At 42.9% G+C, this 20271-nt stretch overlaps 1 protein-coding gene across 2 annotated transcripts in view; it reads right to left on the bottom strand.

Moving 5' to 3' along the window:
- Positions 1-81: 81 nt before the first annotated feature.
- LOC143767692 (oocyte zinc finger protein XlCOF8.4-like) overlaps positions 82-20271 on the bottom strand; it is a 220744-nt gene continuing 200554 nt past the window's right edge. The window contains exons 2-7 of one of the 2 annotated variants that reach the window (XM_077256176.1): positions 14842-14991; positions 14533-14712; positions 14326-14449; positions 14145-14242; positions 13856-13946; positions 82-2234 (exon numbers count right to left, since the gene is read on the bottom strand). In XM_077256176.1, the coding sequence (XP_077112291.1) occupies positions 1189-2234; positions 13856-13946; positions 14145-14242; positions 14326-14449; positions 14533-14712; positions 14842-14919 (1617 nt within the window). In that variant the 5' untranslated portion in view covers positions 14920-14991 and the 3' untranslated portion in view covers positions 82-1188. The remainder of the gene's footprint in view (positions 2235-13855; positions 13947-14144; positions 14243-14325; positions 14450-14532; positions 14713-14841; positions 14992-20271) is intronic. The other variant, XM_077256177.1, reaches the window with a different exon arrangement.

Raw genomic sequence — 20271 nt, 5'->3', positions numbered from 1 at the left:
GGATTTCTAGTCCTTCTCAGGCTTTTTTCAGTCTTAGGTACCCAAGCTATGAAGAATAAAACAGTGAGACACTCTTCTGTTGTCTATCTGAATAATCTCTCTTTATTTTTGGATATGGTGATCTTTTATAGTACAAGATCAAAGGGAAATGAGGCATTACACAATAATCTGGCAGAAATATGAGTTATACAATGGGTTGTCAAACACATCTTTATATATGACATAAATTTCATGAGAAAATGTGGGGGTACCTCCCGTATGTCAGTGTGTTCTGGTTCAAGCGGTCAAATTCTCAAGAGAATTTGGGTGGAATCCATAGAATTTTGGGCGATGACAGACTTTATTGCTTAAAATTGGAAACAATAACATGTCCAGGATAATTTCTGGGAATTGAAGGGACTCACTACTAGCCATGAAAATATCCACACGTAGACAGATGATAATTGTGAACATAGGCCATTATTCCATAATACTATTTCGTTGTATTTTATTCAGAACAGAAGTTAACCATTTCTTTCACAGTTTTTGTACAATTTGCCAAAAACATGTATAGTTTCTCCCCGTATGAGTTATTTTTGATGGTCAACAAAATACAATTTTCCAACAATTCATTTTTCACACTCTAGGTATGATAATGACTTCTATGTGGGATTTTTGATGCTTAAAATGGTTGTCCACTACTTGGACAACTCTTTCTCTTTTCTCATGTTTGGTCCTATTAAAATAAAAACAATTATACAAACCTCCCATGACGGCGCAGTTCCAATGGTGTCGGCACTTGCATTCCTGATGCTCATGTGAGGTTATGTCATGTGAGCTGTGCATCAAATCATCACTGGTGTCACTGTCCCCACCTATGGACAAATCGAACAGCACAAGGAAATTGGAGAGCAGCTGCAGCTCTGGCTTCCTGTTGATGTTCAAGACGTCCAAAGGTGGGGGTAGGGAAGCAACCGTAACAACCTTACGTGAGTCCCAGGAACGGCACCAGCATGGGATCTGAGTATGAGCATTTTTTATTTTAAGGAGGTCAAACAGAAGGTTTTCCTAGTAGTTGACAACCCCTTTAAGAACATACAATTTTTGGTTAAATCATTTTTAACATTCTGAACATGAAAAAGGCTTCTCCTCTGTGTGACTTCTCTGATGTTTATTAAAAGTTGATTTCTGTGTAAAACATTTCCCACATTAAAAACATGATAAAGGCTTTTCCCCTGTGTGGGTTCTCTGGTGGCCATCAAGATGCGCTTTCTGAGTAAAACATTTCGCACATTCTGAACATTTAAAAGGCTTCTCCCCTGTGTGGGTTCTTTGGTGTTTAACAACATCTGATTTCTGGTTAAAACGTTTCCCACATTCTAAACAGGAAAAAGGCTTCTCCCCTGTGTGAATTCTCTGGTGCTTAACAAGATATGCTTTCTGGTTAAAACATTTCCCACATTCTGAACATAAAAAAGGCTTCTCCCCTCTGTGACTGCTCTGGTGCCTAAAAAGAGATGATTTCTTCACAAAACATTTTCCACATTCTGAACATGAAAATGGCTGCTCCCCTGTGTGACTTCTCTGATGTGTAAAAAGAGCCGATTTCTCTGTAAAACATTTCCCACATTCTAAACATGAAAATGGCTTCTCCCCTGTGTGAGTTCTCTGATGTGTAACAAGAGTTGATGTGTATGCAAAACATTTTCCACACTCTGAACAGGAAAAAGGTTTCTCTCCTGTGTGTGTTCTCTGATGAATAACAAGATTCCATTTCAGGCTAAAACATTTCCCACATTCTGAACAGGAAAAAGGCTTCTCCCCTGTGTGCGTTCTCTGGTGACTAACAAGATCTGATTTCTCATTAAAACATTTCCCACATTCTGAACAAGAAAATGGCTTCTCCCCTGTGTGAGTTCTCTGGTGTCTAAGAAGATGCGATTTCTGGTTAAAACATCTCAAACACTTGGAACAAGAAAATCTATTCTCTGGTCTGTGAATTTTGTGCTTCCTTGCTGTAGGAGCAATTTGTTTTTTAATGCTTATTTTGTGACTTTGATTTTCCTTAGTAGTTGGTAATGAATCAGAAGACAAGACCTGTTTCAAAGGATCAGATGACAGATCTTTGCTGTGAAGGAATGATGGCATATCTGGAGTAATGGTATTCACTTCAATTGTATCCTGTGAGAGCTCAAAATCATCCGATTTAAAAATTAAAGAGGTCATCTGTCCCTCTGTTCGCCTGGTACAGTCATCTGTCAAAGAGAAAAACAATTATTAATAATATTGCAATTCATATTTTTTAATATTTCTACTTAAAACTGTCCCTAAAAATGGCAAGTTAGGAAAAAATATGTAACTATTCTCCAAGAAAATGACTGTTCACCGTCTAATAGAAAACATCATAGGATGAACCAGTGGAGCATGGTGCTCAATTATTAGTTCATTCTGCCTCCCAAATATGGAATAAAAAAGCTACAAATTAATGTTATGTAGGAGAAAATAACACCAATAAAAATTTCTATTCATCTCGCAAAAATCAATCCCCCACTCAGATCCAATCTATCAGTGGGAAAACAGAGGTTTCCACATTATTAATGTCTCAAAGGCTCTTGAAGAGCAACATAGCTTCCATAAGCCAATCCAGCAATAGCCGCTCTAGCAATAGCCGCTCTCTCAATGTCAAATCTCCCCCTGCTTCTGAGTCTTGCAGTGTGCCCAAACCACATTTAGCATTCATGTACTTGGCATTACTATAATGAAAAAAAACACTTAATTTACTGTGAGTGTGTGTCTCCTGAAAAACAATCTTGGCACTATGTGTTGGTTAATAAAATGGCAAATGTGCAATTTTCACTATCCAACATCCATTGCATGCTAATTTACAGAAAGTGGCTGTGGAGTCAAAATAGTTACTACTATAGATTAATTCATTGAGGGTTATAATTTCCAAAATGTAGTCACTTTATGGAGATTTCCACTGCACTGCTGGTTTTCTGCCATTTTGTTATATTAGGACTTCTGCAAATGGTGTGTCTCATCTTCTCTGGGATCTGCTCCTGCGATGTCTGCTTCTGTCACCAGGTATCGCCTTATTCATTCTGCAGATGGCGCTGGTAATTTAGGAGATGTCGGAAACCAGAAGCTCTGGGTGATGATGGCTCTGTCCAGCCACTAAAATTTGGGTTCCTAGGACCAGTAGTACCTTCTAGTCCGGCAATATGGGTGTGTGTGCTGTCCAGCTGAAGTAATTTGATCTCTGCTTCAGCCAAATGGAAAGCACAACATCCTACAAAAGCTCTAAGAATATTACCGGAAGCTGCCAGATACAGCCTTGTTTTCCTCAGGTTTAGTCCTCTGCGCTCAGCTCCCAGCTTGTGTATTTGCTCTCTGTTGTGACCCCAGGCCATCTACTGACTACTCTGGCATCTTATGATTTTGTACTTTCTCTGCCCTCCTTGTTCTGACCAGCTACCTGACTATTCGTCTTGCCATCTCACACTACAGATAGGCAGATAACACCATGGCCGAAGCCTAGGGGTCTCTGTGTAAGGGTGATGAGCACATCAATCCCTGTGATCTGGAAAATGGAGTAGATAGCTCCAAGCCTGTTCATGGTAGCCATCTTTTGAGCTGCCAGGAGACCACAATACATTTTGTCTGCAAAGTATTCCAGCAAAATCTGCGTTCATATAGCTAAATAGCGCTCCTTCCCTTCTTAACCCTCCATGTGCCCAGACAGTAGTGCACAACTGTATATAGGGTATTGTCGGACTCAAGAGACGTTGGAAAATAATTTGTAAGGTCTATTTGATTCCTATTATGCTTTTGTCAAGAATTCCAAAGTTATCACCACATAAAGTGACACACGTCAGATTTGAAAAATGGGGCCTGATTAGGAACATAAAACTGGCTGCAGGAACTGGTTATCAGAGCATTTTGTAAACTAACTACCATAGTCGAAATCTGTGAGTATAGACAATAACACATCTACTGAAATGATCAAATTCAACAGTCTTCATCAGTAAAGAAAGAGTAAAGGTACCGTCACACTAAACGACTTTATAACGATATCGCTAGCGATCCGTGACGTTGCAGCGTCCTCGCTAGCGATATCGTTTAGTTTGACACGCAGCAGCGATCAGGATCCTGCTGTGATGTCGCTGGTCGCTGAATAAAGTCCAGAACTTTATTTGGTCGTTTGATCGCTGTGTATCGTTGTGTTTGACACCAAATGCAACGATACCAGCGATATTTTACACTGGTAACCAGGGTAAACATCGGGTAACTAAGCGCGGGGCCGCGCTTAGTAACCCGATGTTTACCCTGGTTACCAGCGTAAAATGTAAAAAAAACAAACAGCACATACTCACATTGCGTCCCCTGCAGTCTGCTTCCTCCTCTGACTCAGCGCCGCAAAGTGAAAGTGAAAGCAGCACAGCGGTGACGTCACCGCTCTGCTCTCACTGTACGGCGCTCAGTCAGTCAGGAAGTGGACGCAGGGGGACGTGAATGTAAGTATGTGCTGTTTGTTTTTTTTACATTTTACGCTGGTAACCAGGGTAAACATCGGGTTACTAAGCGCGGCCCTGCGCTTAGTTACCCGATGTTTACCCTGGTTACCAGGGGACCTCGGCATCGTTGATCGCTGGAGAGCGGTCTGTGTGACAGCTCTCCAGCGATCAAACAGCGACGCTGCAGCGATCGGCATCGTTGTCGTTATCGCTGCAGCGTCGCTTAATGTGACGGTACCTTAACTCATGGTGAAACCTCTCTGGGGTAATTAGAGTATGGGGCTCGGTGGCTCTTGGCAATCTAAACCAATATTTGCTATAAGATTAGTTTAAAAAAAAATTAGACATTTAAAGATGAGTTTTTAAAATAATGCAGAGCTGAGAGGTCTTAAAGGAACTTGTCAGATCCCCTGTGGCCCCAGACGCACCAGCAGTTATGTCTACATACTGTAGCTAAATACCCTAACAGTCCCTTCACTACATTACACAAACAGATCTTTAAGTGTTCCAGCTTTAGAAAGGCGCACTGCGCATGAGGTCTTCTACAGTTCCGATTATACGCAGTGTGCCTCTCTGAAGCCGGGCAAAGTAAAAAAAAAAAAAAAGGAAAAAAAAAATTGTAAGAATTTTTTCATACAAATATTTATGAATGGGAGATATATATCTCCCATTAATAAATATTTGTATGAAAAAAATATACTGTATATAGTATATAAAAATATATAAACACAATTAAAGTACTACTCGCCTGGGTAGCTATATTTGGTATTGCCGTGTTCGGAACGACCCGCTCTATAAAACTGTCCCACTAGTTAACCCCTTTAGTGAACGCCATAAAAAATAACTAACTAAAAAATAAAACAATACTTTATCACCATACCGCTGAACAAAAAGTGTAATAAAATGCAATCCAAAACAGGACTATAAAAAACATGGTACCACTGAAAACATCATCTCTTTGTTCCGCAAAAAAACAGCTGCCATGCAGCTCAATGAGCGGAAAAATAAAAGTTATAGCTCTCAGAATAAAGTGATGCAAAAATAATTAAAAAAACTGATATAAATCTAGTATTGCTGTAATCGTACTGACCTGAAGAATAAAACTTTCTTATCAATTTTACCACACGCAGAACGACATAAAAGAAAATCCCCCCAAACAATTCCTGAATTGCTGTTTTTCTTCATTCTGTCTCCCAAAAATCAGAATAGAAAGCGATCAAAAAATGTAATGTGTCCGAAAATGGATCCAATAAAAATGTCAACTCGTCCCGCAAAAAACAAGCTATCACATGACTCTGTAGGCCGATATATGGAAAAATTATAGCTTTCAAAATATGACAATGTGCAATAAAAAGCATTTTTTTGTGTGTGACAGCAGCCAAATATAAAAAACAGATTAGTCTGGTATCGCTATAAATGCACCGACCTGAAGAAAAAGGCCACCATGTCGCGTATACCTGAGGAATGGCATAAAAAATAAATAAAACCAATTCTTCACCTGCTGTTGATTTGTTTATTCTGCCTCCCAAAGATTGCAGTAAGACTCGGTGCACATTTATCTTGCACTCTGCGCTGAGCACTTACATCGGGGTTTCTGTGTAAATCTCTGAAATACGTGATTCAGACTAAACCCTTGACGGAAGATTCCCTATAATGAGGCATATGGAAAATCTGCTGCTTCATTATAGCGAATGGACCCTTCGGGGGTTACATCTGAATCATGTCACTCATAGTTTTAAATGGGATCCCCGATGTAAGTCCTCAGCATTCAGCATCGGATAAATGTCATCCCAAAGGTTATGTAAAATGTTCCTAACAAAATCTTCAACTCAATCCACAAAAAAAGTCCACACTCATGTCAGTCATCAGTTAATGGAAATATAGGGGCTTCCATGTTACTGGTAGCACAAAGGCTCTGGAATAGCAAAATGGCTCCTCGCCTCTCAAACGAAATTCAGAAAATTCTGCGCTCCCAAATACAAATACCAGCCCTCCCTTCTGGGCCCCACAGAATGCCTAAACCACATATAGCATCCACATGAGTTGGGCATAACAAGCTGGTCACTATAATGGTACTGGTCACTACAACATACTGGTCACTACAACAGCAGTTTACAATTTTCACTTGGCAACATTCATTGCTGCTTGTTTCTGGAAAACATCCATGGAGTCAAAATCCTCACTAATCTGTAGATACTGTTGTGAATTTGCTTTTTGCTCCCTCTAGTGGTTACTAGTTTTTTGACTCTGGTTTTTCTGTCATTCCTTTTATCCGCACCTGGGTCGTTAGTTAGGGGTGTTGCTATATAAGCTCCCTGGACCTTCAGTTCAATGCCTGGCAACGTAGTTATCAGAGCTAGTCTGCTGTGCTCTTGTCTACTGATCCTGGTTCCAGTTATATCAGCTAAGTCTGCCTTTTTGCTTTTTGCTATTTGTTTTGGTTTTGTATTTTTGTCCAGCTTGTTCCAAATCTATATCCTGATCTTTGCTGAAGCTCTAGGGGGCTGGTGTTCTCCCCCCGGACCGTTAGACGGTTCGGGGGTTCTTGAATTTCCAGTGTGGATTTTGATAGGGTTTTTGTTGACCATATAAGTTACCTTTCTTTATTCTGCTATCAGTAAGCGGGCCTCTCTGTGCTAAACCTGGTTAATTTCTGTGTTTGTCATTTCCTCTTACCTCACCGTTATTATTTGTGGGGGGCTTCTATCCAGCTTTGGGGGTCCCCTTCTCTGGAGGCAAGAAAGGTCTTTGTTTTTCCTCTACTAGGGGTAGTTAGATTCTCCGGCTGGAGCGTGTCATCTAGAATCATCGTAGGAATGATCCCCGGCTACTTCTAGTGTTGGCGTTAGGAGTAGATATATGGTCAACCCAGTTACCACTGCCCTATGAGCTGGTTTTTTGTATTCTGCAGACTTCCACGTTCCTCTGAGACCCTCGCCATTGGGGTCATAACAGTTTGCCAGGCCTTGATTAAATGTTTAATGCATTGCAGAAGAGGGATTATAAGAAAGAAGATTCTGAGTTTTTTTTTTCTTCTTCCCCTTTACCTCAGAGTGGCTATGCTTGCTGCAGACATGAATGTCCAGACCTTGATTACAAGTGTGGATCAGCTGGCTACTCGTGTGCAGGGCATACAAGACTATGTTATCAGAAATCCTAGGTCAGAACCTAAAATACCGATTCCTGAACTGTTTTCCGGAGACAGGTTTAAGTTTAGGAATTTCGTGAATAATTGTAAATTGTTTTTGTCCCTGAGACCCTGTTCATCTGGAGACTTTGCTCAGCAAGTAAAAATTATTATTTCGTTCTTACGGGGCGACCCTCAGGATTGGGCTTTTTCGCTGGCGCCAGGAGATCCGGCATTGGCTGATATTGATGCGTTTTTTCTGGCGCTCGGTTTACTTTATGAGGAACCCAATCTTGAGATTCAGGCAGAAAAGGCCTTGCTGGCTATGTCTCAGGGGCAGGACGAGGCTGAAGTGTATTGCCAAAAATTTCGGAAATGGTCCGTGCTGACACATTGGAACGAGTGTGCTCTGGCCGCTAATTTTAGAAATGGCCTTTCTGAAGCCATTAAGAATGTTATGGTGGGTTTTCCCATTCCCACAGGTCTGAATGATACTATGGCACTGGCTATTCAAATTGACCGGCGGTTGCGGGAGCGCAAAACCGCAAATTCCCTCATGGTGTTGTCTGAACAGACACCTAATTCGGTGCAATGTGATAGAAAAACCGCAAATTCCCTCATGGTGTTGTCTGAACAGACACCTGATTTAATGCAATGTGATAGAATCCTGACTAGAAATGAGCGGAAAATTCATAGACGCCAGAATGGCTTGTGCTACTACTGTGGTGATTCTACACATGTTATCTCAGCATGCTCTAAACGTATAGCTAAGGTTGTTAGTCCTGTCACCGTTGGTAATTTGCAACCTAAATTTATTCTGTCTGTAACTTTGATTTGCTCACTGTCGTCTTATCCTGTCATGGCGTTTGTAGATTCAGGTGCTGCCCTGAGTCTTATGGATCTGTCATTTGCTAAGCGCTGTGGTTTTACTCTTGAACCATTGGAAAATCCTATTCCTCTTAGGGGTATTGATGCTACGCCATTGGCAGCAAATAAACCGCAGTATTGGACACAAGTTACCATGTGCATGACTCCTGAACACCGCGAGGTGATACGTTTCCTGGTTTTACATAAGATGCATGATTTGGTTGTTTTAGGGCTGCCATGGTTACAGACCCATAATCCAGCCCTGGACTGGAAGGCTATGTCAGTCTCAAGTTGGGGCTGTCGTGGTATTCATGGGGATTCCCTGCCTGTGTCTATTGCTTCTTCTACGCCTTCGGAAGTTCCTGAGTATTTGTCTGATTATCAGGATGTCTTCAGTGAGTCTGAGTCCAGTGCACTGCCTCCTCATAGGGACTGTGACTGTGCTATAGATTTGATCCCTGGCAGTAAATTTCCTAAGGGAAGACTGTTTAATCTGTCGGTACCCGAACATACCGCTATGCGTTCATATATCAAGGAGTCTCTGGAGAAAGGACATATTCGTCCGTCTTCTTCCCCTCTTGGTGCGGGATTCTTTTTTGTGGCAAAAAAGGACGGATCTTTGAGGCCTTGTATTGATTATCGGCTTTTAAATAAGATCACTGTCAAATTTCAGTATCCTTTACCGCTGCTGTCTGACTTGTTTGCCCGGATTAAGGGTGCCAAGTGGTTCACCAAGATAGACCTTCGTGGTGCGTACAACCTTGTGCGCATTAAGCAAAGTGATGAATGGAAAACCGCATTCAATACGCCCGAAGGTCATTTTGAGTACTTGGTGATGCCTTTTGGGCTCTCCAATGCGCCTTCAGTTTTTCAGTCCTTTATGCATGACATCTTCCGGAAGTGTCTGGATCTTCCTGTGTCGTTTGCTATTCACAATGTATTTCATAGGTCCTTGTTGCGGCGGTACATTGTGCCTGTAGTTCCTTCTGCTGAGCCTCCTGCTCCGGTGTTGGTTGAGGGCGAGTTGGAGTACGTGGTGGAGAAGATCTTGGATTCTCGCCTCTCCAGGCGGAGGCTTCAGTACCTGGTCAAGTGGAAGGGCTATGGTCAGGAGGATAATTCCTGGGTGGTCGCCTCTGATGTTCATGCGGCCGATTTAGTTCGTGCCTTTCATGCCGCTCATCCTGATCGCCCTGGTGGTCGTGGTGAGGGTTCGGTGACCCCTCACTAAGGGGGGGGTACTGTTGTGAATTTGCTTTTTGCTCCCTCTAGTGGTTACTAGTTTTTTGACTCTGGTTTTTCTGTCATTCCTTTTATCCGCACCTGGGTCGTTAGTTAGGGGTGTTGCTATATAAGCTCCCTGGACCTTCAGTTCAATGCCTGGCAACGTAGTTATCAGAGCTAGTCTGCTGTGCTCTTGTCTACTGATCCTGGTTCCAGTTATATCAGCTAAGTCTGCCTTTTTGCTTTTTGCTATTTGTTTTGGTTTTGTATTTTTGTCCAGCTTGTTCCAAATCTATATCCTGATCTTTGCTGAAGCTCTAGGGGGCTGGTGTTCTCCCCCCGGACCGTTAGACGGTTCGGGGGTTCTTGAATTTCCAGTGTGGATTTTGATAGGGTTTTTGTTGACCATATAAGTTACCTTTCTTTATTCTGCTATCAGTAAGCGGGCCTCTCTGTGCTAAACCTGGTTCATTTCTGTGTTTGTCATTTCCTCTTACCTCACCGTTATTATTTGTGGGGGGCTTCTATCCAGCTTTGGGGTCCCCTTCTCTGGAGGCAAGAAAGGTCTTTGTTTTTCCTCTACTAGGGGTAGTTAGATTCTCCGGCTGGAGCGTGTCATCTAGAATCATCGTAGGAATGATCCCCGGCTACTTCTAGTGTTGGCGTTAGGAGTAGATATATGGTCAACCCAGTTACCACTGCCCTATGAGCTGGTTTTTTGTATTCTGCAGACTTCCACGTTCCTCTGAGACCCTCGCCATTGGGGTCATAACAAGATACATTCCCAAAGGGGTATAATTTCCAAAATGGGGTCACTTAAGGGAGGGTTTCTGATCTTCTAGCACTTAGGGGCTCTGTATATGGAGTCTGCAAACTATTCGAAAATCTGCGCTCCTGGAGGCAAATAGCGCTCCATCCCTCCAGAGTCTCTCCATATGACTAAGCAGTACAGTAGAACAACATATAGGGTATTGCCACGCTCAGTATAGATATTGTGGGACATATTATGGTGCCATTTTTACCCACTTATTGTGTGAAAATGTAAACTCTGGGGCTAAAACAAAATTTCGGAAAGTAAAAATGTAATTATTTTTTCTTCACTGCCCAATAGTATAAAATTCTGTGGCAACCCATGGTGTCAATCTGATTACTGCACCCCTAGATTAATTCAATGAGAGGTGTAGGGTCACTTACAGGGGGTGGGGGGGGGGGTTAATTCTGCTGGTCTGGCAACTCAGGGGCTCTCCCAGTGTGTTATGGCACTCGCGAACCAAAGCAGTAAAATCTGCATTATAGTATGGCGCTCCTTCCCTTCTGAGCTTTGCACTGTGCCTGACAAATATTTCTCAATTACTTGTAGAGTATTGGCTCACTCAGGAAAAAATAGACCTCAGTTTTTTATTAAAAAAATGTTCCTATTAGCCCTTAGAAAAAAATAATACTTGGGGCTAAAACAACATTTTAGTGGTAAAAATGCAATTTATTCTTTCTTCACCGCTCAATTATATAAAATTCTGTGTCAATATGATCACTGCACCCCTAGATTAATTCATTGGGGAGTATAGTTTGTAAGTGAGTTCACACATGGGGGGTTTCTGTTGTTCTGGTACCTCAGGGGCACTGCCAATGTGACATAATACCCTCAAGCCATTACAACAAAATCTGAACTACAATATGGCGCCTCTTCCCTTCTGAGCTTTGCACTGTGACTCAAAAGTAGTATTCCTCTACATATGGGATATCGACACACTCAGGAGATATTGCACAACAAATTGTATGGTGCAATTTCTCTTGTTACCCTTGTAAAAATAAAAGGGCTAAAATAAAATTTTTGTGGGGAAAATATTATTTTTTTTATTTTCAGGGCTCAATGTTATAAACTTCTGTGAGGCACCGGAGGGTTTAAAATGCTCACTAAACATCTAAAAATATATTCTTTGAGGGGTTTAGTTTCCAAAATGAGGTCACATGTGGGGTGCTTAGCACATCACGGGCTCTCCAAACAGGACATGGCGTCTGCCAATGATTCCACCAAGTTTTACATTCAAAAAGTAAAATTATGTTCCTTCACTTTAGAGCCCTACCGTGCGCCCAAACAGTAGTTTTCCCCCACATATTCAGTATCGGTATGGTCATGATAAATTTTTTGTGAAAAAAAGGTGAATGTTCACTTTTTTCAAAATTCCTATCAAGCACCTGAAGGGTTAAAAAACTTCTTGAATGTGGTTTTGAGCACCTTGAGGAGTGCAAAATTTAGAATGGTGTCACTCTTGAGCATTTTCTACAATATACACCCCTCAAAGTCACTTCAAATGTGAGGTGGTCCCTGAAAAATAATTTTGTTAATTTTGTTGGAGAAATCACTGGTCAGCTTTTAACCTTTATAACTTCCTAACAAAAAAAAAGTTTAAAAAATTGTGCTGATGTAAAGTAGATATGAGGGAAATGTTATTTATTAACTATTTTGTATGACATATCTCTTTGATTTAAAGGGGACCTGTCACCCCCAAAATCGAAGATGAGCTAAGCCCACCGGCATCAGGGGCTTATCTACAGCATTCTGTAATGCTGTAGAAAAGCCCCCGATGTAACCTGAAAGATGAGAAAAAGAGGTTAGATTCTACTCACTCAGGGGCGGTCCCGGTTCGGGTCTGATGGGCGTCGCGGTCCGGGGCCTCCCATCTTCTTACGATGACATCCTCTTCTTACATTCACGCTGCGGCTCTGGTGCAGGCATACTTTGTCTGTCCTGTTGAGGGCAGAGCAAAGTACTGCAGTGCGCAAGCGCCGGGAAAGGTTAGAAAGGCCCAGTGCCTGCGCACTTCAGTACTTTGCTCTGCCCTCAACAGGGCAGACAAAGTACGCCTGCGCCAGAGCCGCAGCGTGAATACAAGAAGAGGACGTCATCGTAAGAAGATGGGAGGCCCCGGACCGGACCGCGACGACCATCGGACCGGACCACAGCAGGACCGCCCCTGGGTGAGTATAATCTAACCTCTTTTCTCATCTTTCAGGATACATCGGGGCTAATCTACAGCATTCCAGAATGCTGTAGATAAGCCCCTGATGCAGGTGGGCTTAGCTCACCTTCGATTTTGGGGGTGACAGGATCCCTTTAAGGGCATAAGAATTCAAAGTGTGAAAATTGCAAAATTTTCCAAATTTCCACCAAGCTTCCAGTTTTTTTCACAAATAAGCGCAAGTTATTTAGAAGAGATTTTACCACTGTCATGATGTACAATATGTCACGAAAAAACAGTTTTAGAATCAGAGAGATCCATTGTAGTGTTGCAGAGTTATTACCTCATAAAGTGACAGTGGTTAGAATTGTAAAAATTAGACTGGTCATTAATGTGCAAACATTAAAGGGGTTAAACAAGAGTTGCACTCATTTATGATGGACCATTGGAACCACTAGGAGTCCTGACCAGAAGAGTAGAGTACATGTTACTCCCGATTTCAGGAGAGATTGTGCAGTAATCCGAAGAATGTTTTTTGTATAGTTCATTGCAAACTTGTTTGAAGTTAGTCGGTTTTAAAAGAATTTGAAAATTCGGAATAAAGTGAAACTCTGTTGTTATTGTACAGAAATTCACTCTTGGCCCTCACTGCACATTTAATGTTGTTGATCATAAAAGTGAAGCTTGGCCAGAAAGACTGGACCAGGTCTTGTAGGGACCATATGAGCACATTCAGCAGCACAGAAGGGAGAAAAGGTAGATTCATCCAGTAAGATATCAGGATTCAAGGAAGCCAACAGCATCATTACCCTCCACTTTGTCTTACAGCCTCTATGTAACTATGTGATCAGAATATTTTTCTTCAAGTGAATTTCTAATTTGTCAGCACATTCTATGTACTCTGTCATTTGGCTTTGTAGTTTATAGACTTGGGCAGGTAACGGGCAGCATCTCCTAATGCCAGGGGTAGGTGGATCTTCCAGGTTGAAAGGTCAATAGAAAAGGGCTTTCACAATTTCACAAAGTAATCTGAACATTTTCAGATGGAGGAGAATGTTATTCACCTTTTTGCCACTAGAGATCACATGATTGTGATACGGCCGGACTACACCACTGATAAAGCAGCCGCAGCCGGCGACTGAGATGAATCTGTGACTTCTCTGCATTTAGTGGTTACTGCTTACCTGGGTAGTCATATGTAGGAATCTCCTCTTTACACCGCTCATCACCCCTCACATATGTCTCTGTGGTATTAATATGGGTCAGATCTTCACCCTGAAACAAATATTGTAAAAGTCACCGACAGAAGGAGAAGTCACATCTATGGTCAGCTTTAATTCTGCCATCTCCACTGTTCACATTACACAAGTATAAATCATAAAATACTGGTGCATAAAACAAAACTGAGCACAAGACCTTCACAGCTGTCTACACATCATAGTGGAGATCTCATGACACCTTCTCTCCATCTACCTGGTGATCCTGAGGAACATTGGGACCTTCTTGTTTACAGTCCTGTGGAAGAAGAGGATGGGGACATCTCTCTGGTGTTGTCCTTTTACTGGATAGATCTGGAGGAAACACATACAGGGACTGAATTCATTCTTTACATACAGATAATTATAGGCCGTGTGTATTTAGTCCTGTCTATTACCTGGTGATGTGAGGGGCTGGGGAACCTCCATCATGACGTCCTTGTACAGATCTTTGTGTCTTTCTAAATACTTCCACTCCTCCATGGAGAAATAGACGGTGACATCCTGACACCTTATATGAACCTGACACATACATTGATACCGTCATCCCCCTAATCCCTTCATAGCGTTACTGTATAATGTCCCAGCATTCCCAGCAGTGTCACCTCTCCAGTCAGCAGCTCAATCATCTTGTAGGTGAGTTCTAGGATCTTCTGGTCATTGATGTCCTCATGCATCAGGTGGTGAGGTGGAGGCCCCGTGATTGGGCTCAGGGGTCTTCCCCATCCCTCAGACACAGGGTCCTGACAGTGCTCTCTAGAGGTCTTCTTCACTACTGTGTAATCCTGGTTATGGAGAGACACATTAATAAATCTCACTACAGACATTTCCAGAGTCCTCACCTCTCCAGTTCAGTCCATCTGTTATTCCCATAGATAAGAATGATGTAATGTGATGTCATCAGAATCTCTCACCTCTCCAGTAAGCCGGAAGAGGATCTCTAGGGTGAGGTGTAATATCCTCTCTGCCATCTTGTCTCTGTCCATATCCATCCTTGATGGGTATATCAGGAAAATTCTTTTATATAGAAGATCTTCACTGAGAGGATCCGATACTGTAGAGACCTGAATAAGAAGATGAGCCGATGTAACCTCATAAAAATCCTGTGTAATAATACAATTACTGAAGATAATAAGTGATACATATGAGATTTATTATTTTACAGTATTTAGTTCTCTTCTTTACATCTACTAATAAAACCTATATATTTTAGGCCACAGACAACAAGCAGTTTCTCCCTCGGAGTCGGCAGCTGAATACGTTTCTCATAGACTCATCTTCCATAACGCTAATTCTCATCTCATTTCCCAACACTGGAATCGCCATTAGCAATACTGCAGGACTTATTCATTACACGTAACAGGAGAAATAACTGCTTCATGATGAGGACGACATCTTCATCTTCTACTACGGCTCTAGAAACATATTTGTCCAGAGTCCGTCACTGACTCCATCACCACCGGCCGTCTATATGAAGGTTTCCAGTCTTCCCCGCACTGTAATCTTCTATCACGCTAGATCTCAGGTCTGATTCACACACAGAAGTTTGAGGCTTTAATAAAAGCTTTTTTGTTTGCACAAACACCGTGGACAGAAATTACCTGATAGCAAAGTCTCCATGTACAGTGTTTTATGGGATTTATTTCTGGCCTTAGGCTTTCTTATAGTACAAGAAAAAACACCAGAAAAATGATGATTACTTACCGGTAATCGTATTTTCCCGAAACCACAACAGTACCATGGAGAGAGAGAGCGGATCCGCTCCAAGGACAAGAAACTCTTCAGCTTTAAAATGCAGAGCCCTCCAGTACACTTCAGTGGTTTACAGAGCATGAGAGGAACTCCGTTTTGGTTACTTTAGTAGACACACATATATACCAGTTTGGTAATACCACTGGAATAACATGTATTATGTCATACCCTTCACGTGACTACATCTGAATTAGGCCTCTTTCACATTTCCGTCGGTACGGGGCCGTCGCAAACCGTCGGCCTGACGTACCGATGGACGTTGTGCAAATAGTGCACAACGTGGGCAGCGGATGCAGTTTTCAGATGCATCCGCTGCCCATTATGAGTTCCGGGGAGGAGGGGGTGGAGTTCCGGCCGCACATGCGCGGTCGGAAATGGCGGTTCCAACAGACGAAAAAACTTTACATTAAACGTTTTTTCGTCACGACGGGCCGCAAAATCACGATGCATCCGTTGCACGACGGATGCGACGTGTGGCCATAGGTTGTAATGCTTCGCTAAAGCAAGTCTATGGAGAAAAAACGCATCCTGCAGGCAACTTTGCAGGATGCGTTTTTTCTCCAAAACGACGCATTGTGACGTTGGCCAAATGACGGAAGTGTGAAAGAGGCCTTAAAGTGTTTTTTTTCCTACAACACCCAGTGAGTCAAACAGGGCTATCCACCAAGGATCCAGCAGGTGAGAAGAGGGGGAATAAGGAAAGGTGCTGTCCTGGGTACTGGGAGATCTGATTACCGGTAAGGCTGGTTTCACATTGCGTGTCCGCAGCGTTTCTGACACATACATCCGCATGCGTCTTGATTTCCTATCTTTAACATTGTAGACGCAGGTGCATGCATGCGTTCAACCGTGTTTGCTTACTCATGCGTAGTTTCGTGGTGTACGGCTGGGCGCGGCTGACGCACCATGTTAGAATTTTTTTGGCGTCAAATTTTCACCGCCATACGCATGCGGACAAGGAGTGTGTCAAAACAACGCATTAGTCTATGGGAATACAAGGACATGCGTTCGCTTGCGTTTGCACAAGGGTCTATATACAGAAATCCCATGAGACACGCCCATTGGGCATGGCTTGTGTCAATGAAATTCACCTTGAAATATTTTTTCATACAAATGCATGTGCATAAACAACATGAATGCATGCAAAAACATATGCAAACGCGTGCAAATGTTGCGTTTTTTTATCCGTCATGCGTAAGTTGATGCAGATAAAAAACGCAAAGTTATCATGCCATGTGTTTGCCTTTGCGTACTAAACGCTGCAATCTCAACCCCAAATGTGAACCTAGCCTAAGTAATTATCATTTTTCTCATTCCCCACGACAGCACCATGGAGAGAGATTTCAGAGGAATCCCTTGGGGAGGGACCACCGCTTGTAAGACATTAGTAAGATGTAAGATGTAAGATAAATAAGATCTCCAGCACCTAAATCCATCCTGTAGTGCTTGAAAAAAGTGGAGGGTGAGGACCTTGTGACAGGCCTACAGATATGTTCGAGAGAAGCGTTAGCCCAGGATGTAGAGACAGCCCTTGTGGTGTGCTTTTATATTATCGAGGGGTGGGAACACCTCCCAAAGTGTAGGCCAAGGCAATCCTTGTCCTGACCCATCTGTCTGTGTACCCTTTGAATGCAGCCTGGCCTCTCCTTGGACTATGAAAGAGAGCAAACAGGGAAGTAGATTTAGTAAATTCACTGGTTGACTCTAGGTATTGTAACAGGCATCTCCTAACATCCAAAGTGTTGAACTCTTTTTCACCCTCTTGTTTAGAGTAATCACAGAAAGATGGCAAAACTAGCTCCTGGGATCTGTTAAAGGTTGATACCACCTTTGGGAGAAAGGGTTATATTTAGCCCTGACCCAGCCTATCTGGTAAGACCTGAGTAGGTGGTTGGTTGACCGATAGTGCCTGCAGCTCCCCCATCCTTCTAGCTGATGTAAGAGCCACCAGAAGGGACATTTTTAGGTTCAAAATCTAAATCCATCACTCTGATAGTGGATCAAATGGAGACCTGTTGATAGACTGTCAGGCAAGCACGGCTGAAAGGCAAATATACGAGGATATGAGCACTGGGACCTGAGAACTAACAAGAGTATTAGGAAACAAACTTACAACATTACACAGGTACCTTCCACCCAGTGCAGGTGCCTTAAATAATTAGTGCTCCCCAGCCATTGGCTGTGGACACTTTAGGATGGCGCGAGCTGTCTTATTAAGAAGCTGGGAGCTCTCGAGTTTTAAACACTGTGCCCGGGCATCTGCAAGCAGTGCACAGACCCTGGGCAGCCGCAGGAAGATGAGGACAGGGTGCGGGACCGTGGTGGTGAGCATGGACACCGGAGAAAAAGCAGGGACGGCAGGAGGAGGAGAGGGAGGTAATGGGGAAGGGAATGCAGAGACACCGGCTTAATACAAGTTGCCCTTTTCTCAGTTTGAAATGTTATTAAGAAATGGCAGTTAACAGGAATAGTGAAGGTCAAGATATGGTCTGGAAGACCAAGTAAAATTTCAGTGAGAACAGCTCGTAGGATTAATGGAGGCAAAATCAGAACCCCTACTTGGCTGAAAAAGACCTTGAGAAAGATTTAGCAGACTCTGGAGCTGTGGTACTTTGTTCTACTGTTCAGAGACACCTGCACAAATATGGCCTTCATAAAAGAGTCATCAGAAGAAAACCTTTCCTGCATCCTCACCATAAAATTCAGTTTCAGAACTATGTCAACGAACATCTAAACAAGTCTCATGCATTTTGGAAACACACCCTATGGACCGATGAGGTTAAAATAGAACTCTTTGGCCACAATGACCAAAGGTAGTGTGGAGGAAAAAGAGCACAGAATTTCAGTAAAAGGACATCTCGCCAACCATTAAGCATGGGGTTGGATCAATCATGCTTTGGAGTTGTGTTGCAACCAATCTCACGAGGAACATTTCATGGGAGAAGAATGGATTCAATGAAATTTTTATTTAAAATCTTGATGCAATGTAACACCATCTGTTAAAAAAAGTTAAAAAGAGGATGGCTTATACAAATAGATAATGATCCTAAACACACATCAAAATCCACAATAGACTACATGAAAAGGCGCAAGCTGAAAGTTTTACCATGGCCCTCACAGTCACCTGATCTGAACATCATTGAAAATCTGTGACTATACCTCAAAATAGCAGTGCATGCAAGACGACCCAGAAATCTCACAGAACTGGAAGAATTTTCCAAAGAAGAAGGGATGAAAACCCTCAAACAATGGAAAGACTCTTCTCTGGCTTCTAAAAGCATGTACAACTTGTAATACTTGCAAAAGGGGTGCTACTAGGTACTAACCATACAGGGTTCCCAACCTTTTAAAAATCCAATTTTCCCAGAAATGTGTCATCTTTAACTTTAGCCCTTTTAGAGATAATGTCATCTTCAACTTGCTTAACTGTTCACAATGTCAGTAATTTGTTATGGTATAGGACATGGTTCATGTCCTGCTCTCTCGGGGTTAATATTGCTGGCCTCTCTTTGGATCTGGGAGGGGTATTTATACACACTCCAGACTAGGATTTCCTGTCAGCTATACTTTCGTTTAGTCTGTGTGTCTGACCCCTTTAGTGTGTGCTCGGTTTGCATTTGCTTCTTTTGCTCTCAGTGCTTTACTCTGCTTCTGTTCTGTTGGCTTTATGACCTTTGGCTGCCTTTCTGGCTATCCCTCCGCCTCACCCTTCGGTTACCTCGTTATCTACTGGTTTTGATCTTGGCACGTTTAACTACTCTCCCAAGTGTATTGTCTCCTCTGCACCCCGGCGTCTGGCGCCACTCTCGACCACCTCCTACCCTGTCACGTGGTTCAAGTCCTGTTTGCTACCCGTTGAGTTCCCCTCCGCTCTGCTCTCAGCTGTCCCCGCATCAGTAATACCCAGGAGTCGTGACATTATAGATGACCGTACAGTCTTTCCCTGGTGGTGGGGTGTTAGTATATTATAGATCCGGTACAGGCTCTCACGGAGCAGGGTAATGAGCTCTCCCAGCTTATGCAGAAGCTGTCCGTGGAGTAGCAAGTCCTGGCTCGCTCGCACTAAGAGGTGCAGAGAGATGTGGCAGGCGCTCTACAGGGGTCTGCTCCATCGGGGTTTCGGGAGGGGGCCCCACTGATGTATCCCTAGAGGACACTGATTCACCGGTAAAGTTACCCGACAATTTTTAAAGACATAAAAAATTGTTTAGGGTCTTCAAGGAGGGATGCAAGTTGTTCTTTGAATTGCGTCCCCGGGCTTCTGGAAATGAAAGGCAGAAGGTGGGGATCATAATGTCCTTGTTAAGGGGGCTCCACTAGCATGGGTTTTCTCTCTCTCTCTCTTCCTCTGCTCCTGAATGTATGTCTGAGAACCTGTTCTTTGAGGCTCTGGGGCACATTTATGATGAGTCTGATAGAGTGCGTCTGGCAGAGGATATGGTGATGAGTGAGACACAGGGGAGGCACTCCGCTGAATGCTTCTGCTCAGAGTTTAGACGCTAGGCAGCTGAAGTATCTTGGAAAGCCGCCGCCCTGAGGGGGTTGTTCTGCAGAGGACTGTCTGACCATCTACAGGACGCCCTGGCATTACA

The sequence above is a fragment of the Ranitomeya variabilis genome, chromosome 4 (assembly GCF_051348905.1).
Source record: "Ranitomeya variabilis isolate aRanVar5 chromosome 4, aRanVar5.hap1, whole genome shotgun sequence".
NCBI lineage: Eukaryota > Metazoa > Chordata > Amphibia > Anura > Dendrobatidae > Ranitomeya > Ranitomeya variabilis.
Note: the sequence above shows the minus strand (reverse complement) of the source record. Positions and strands in the feature narration are given on the sequence as shown.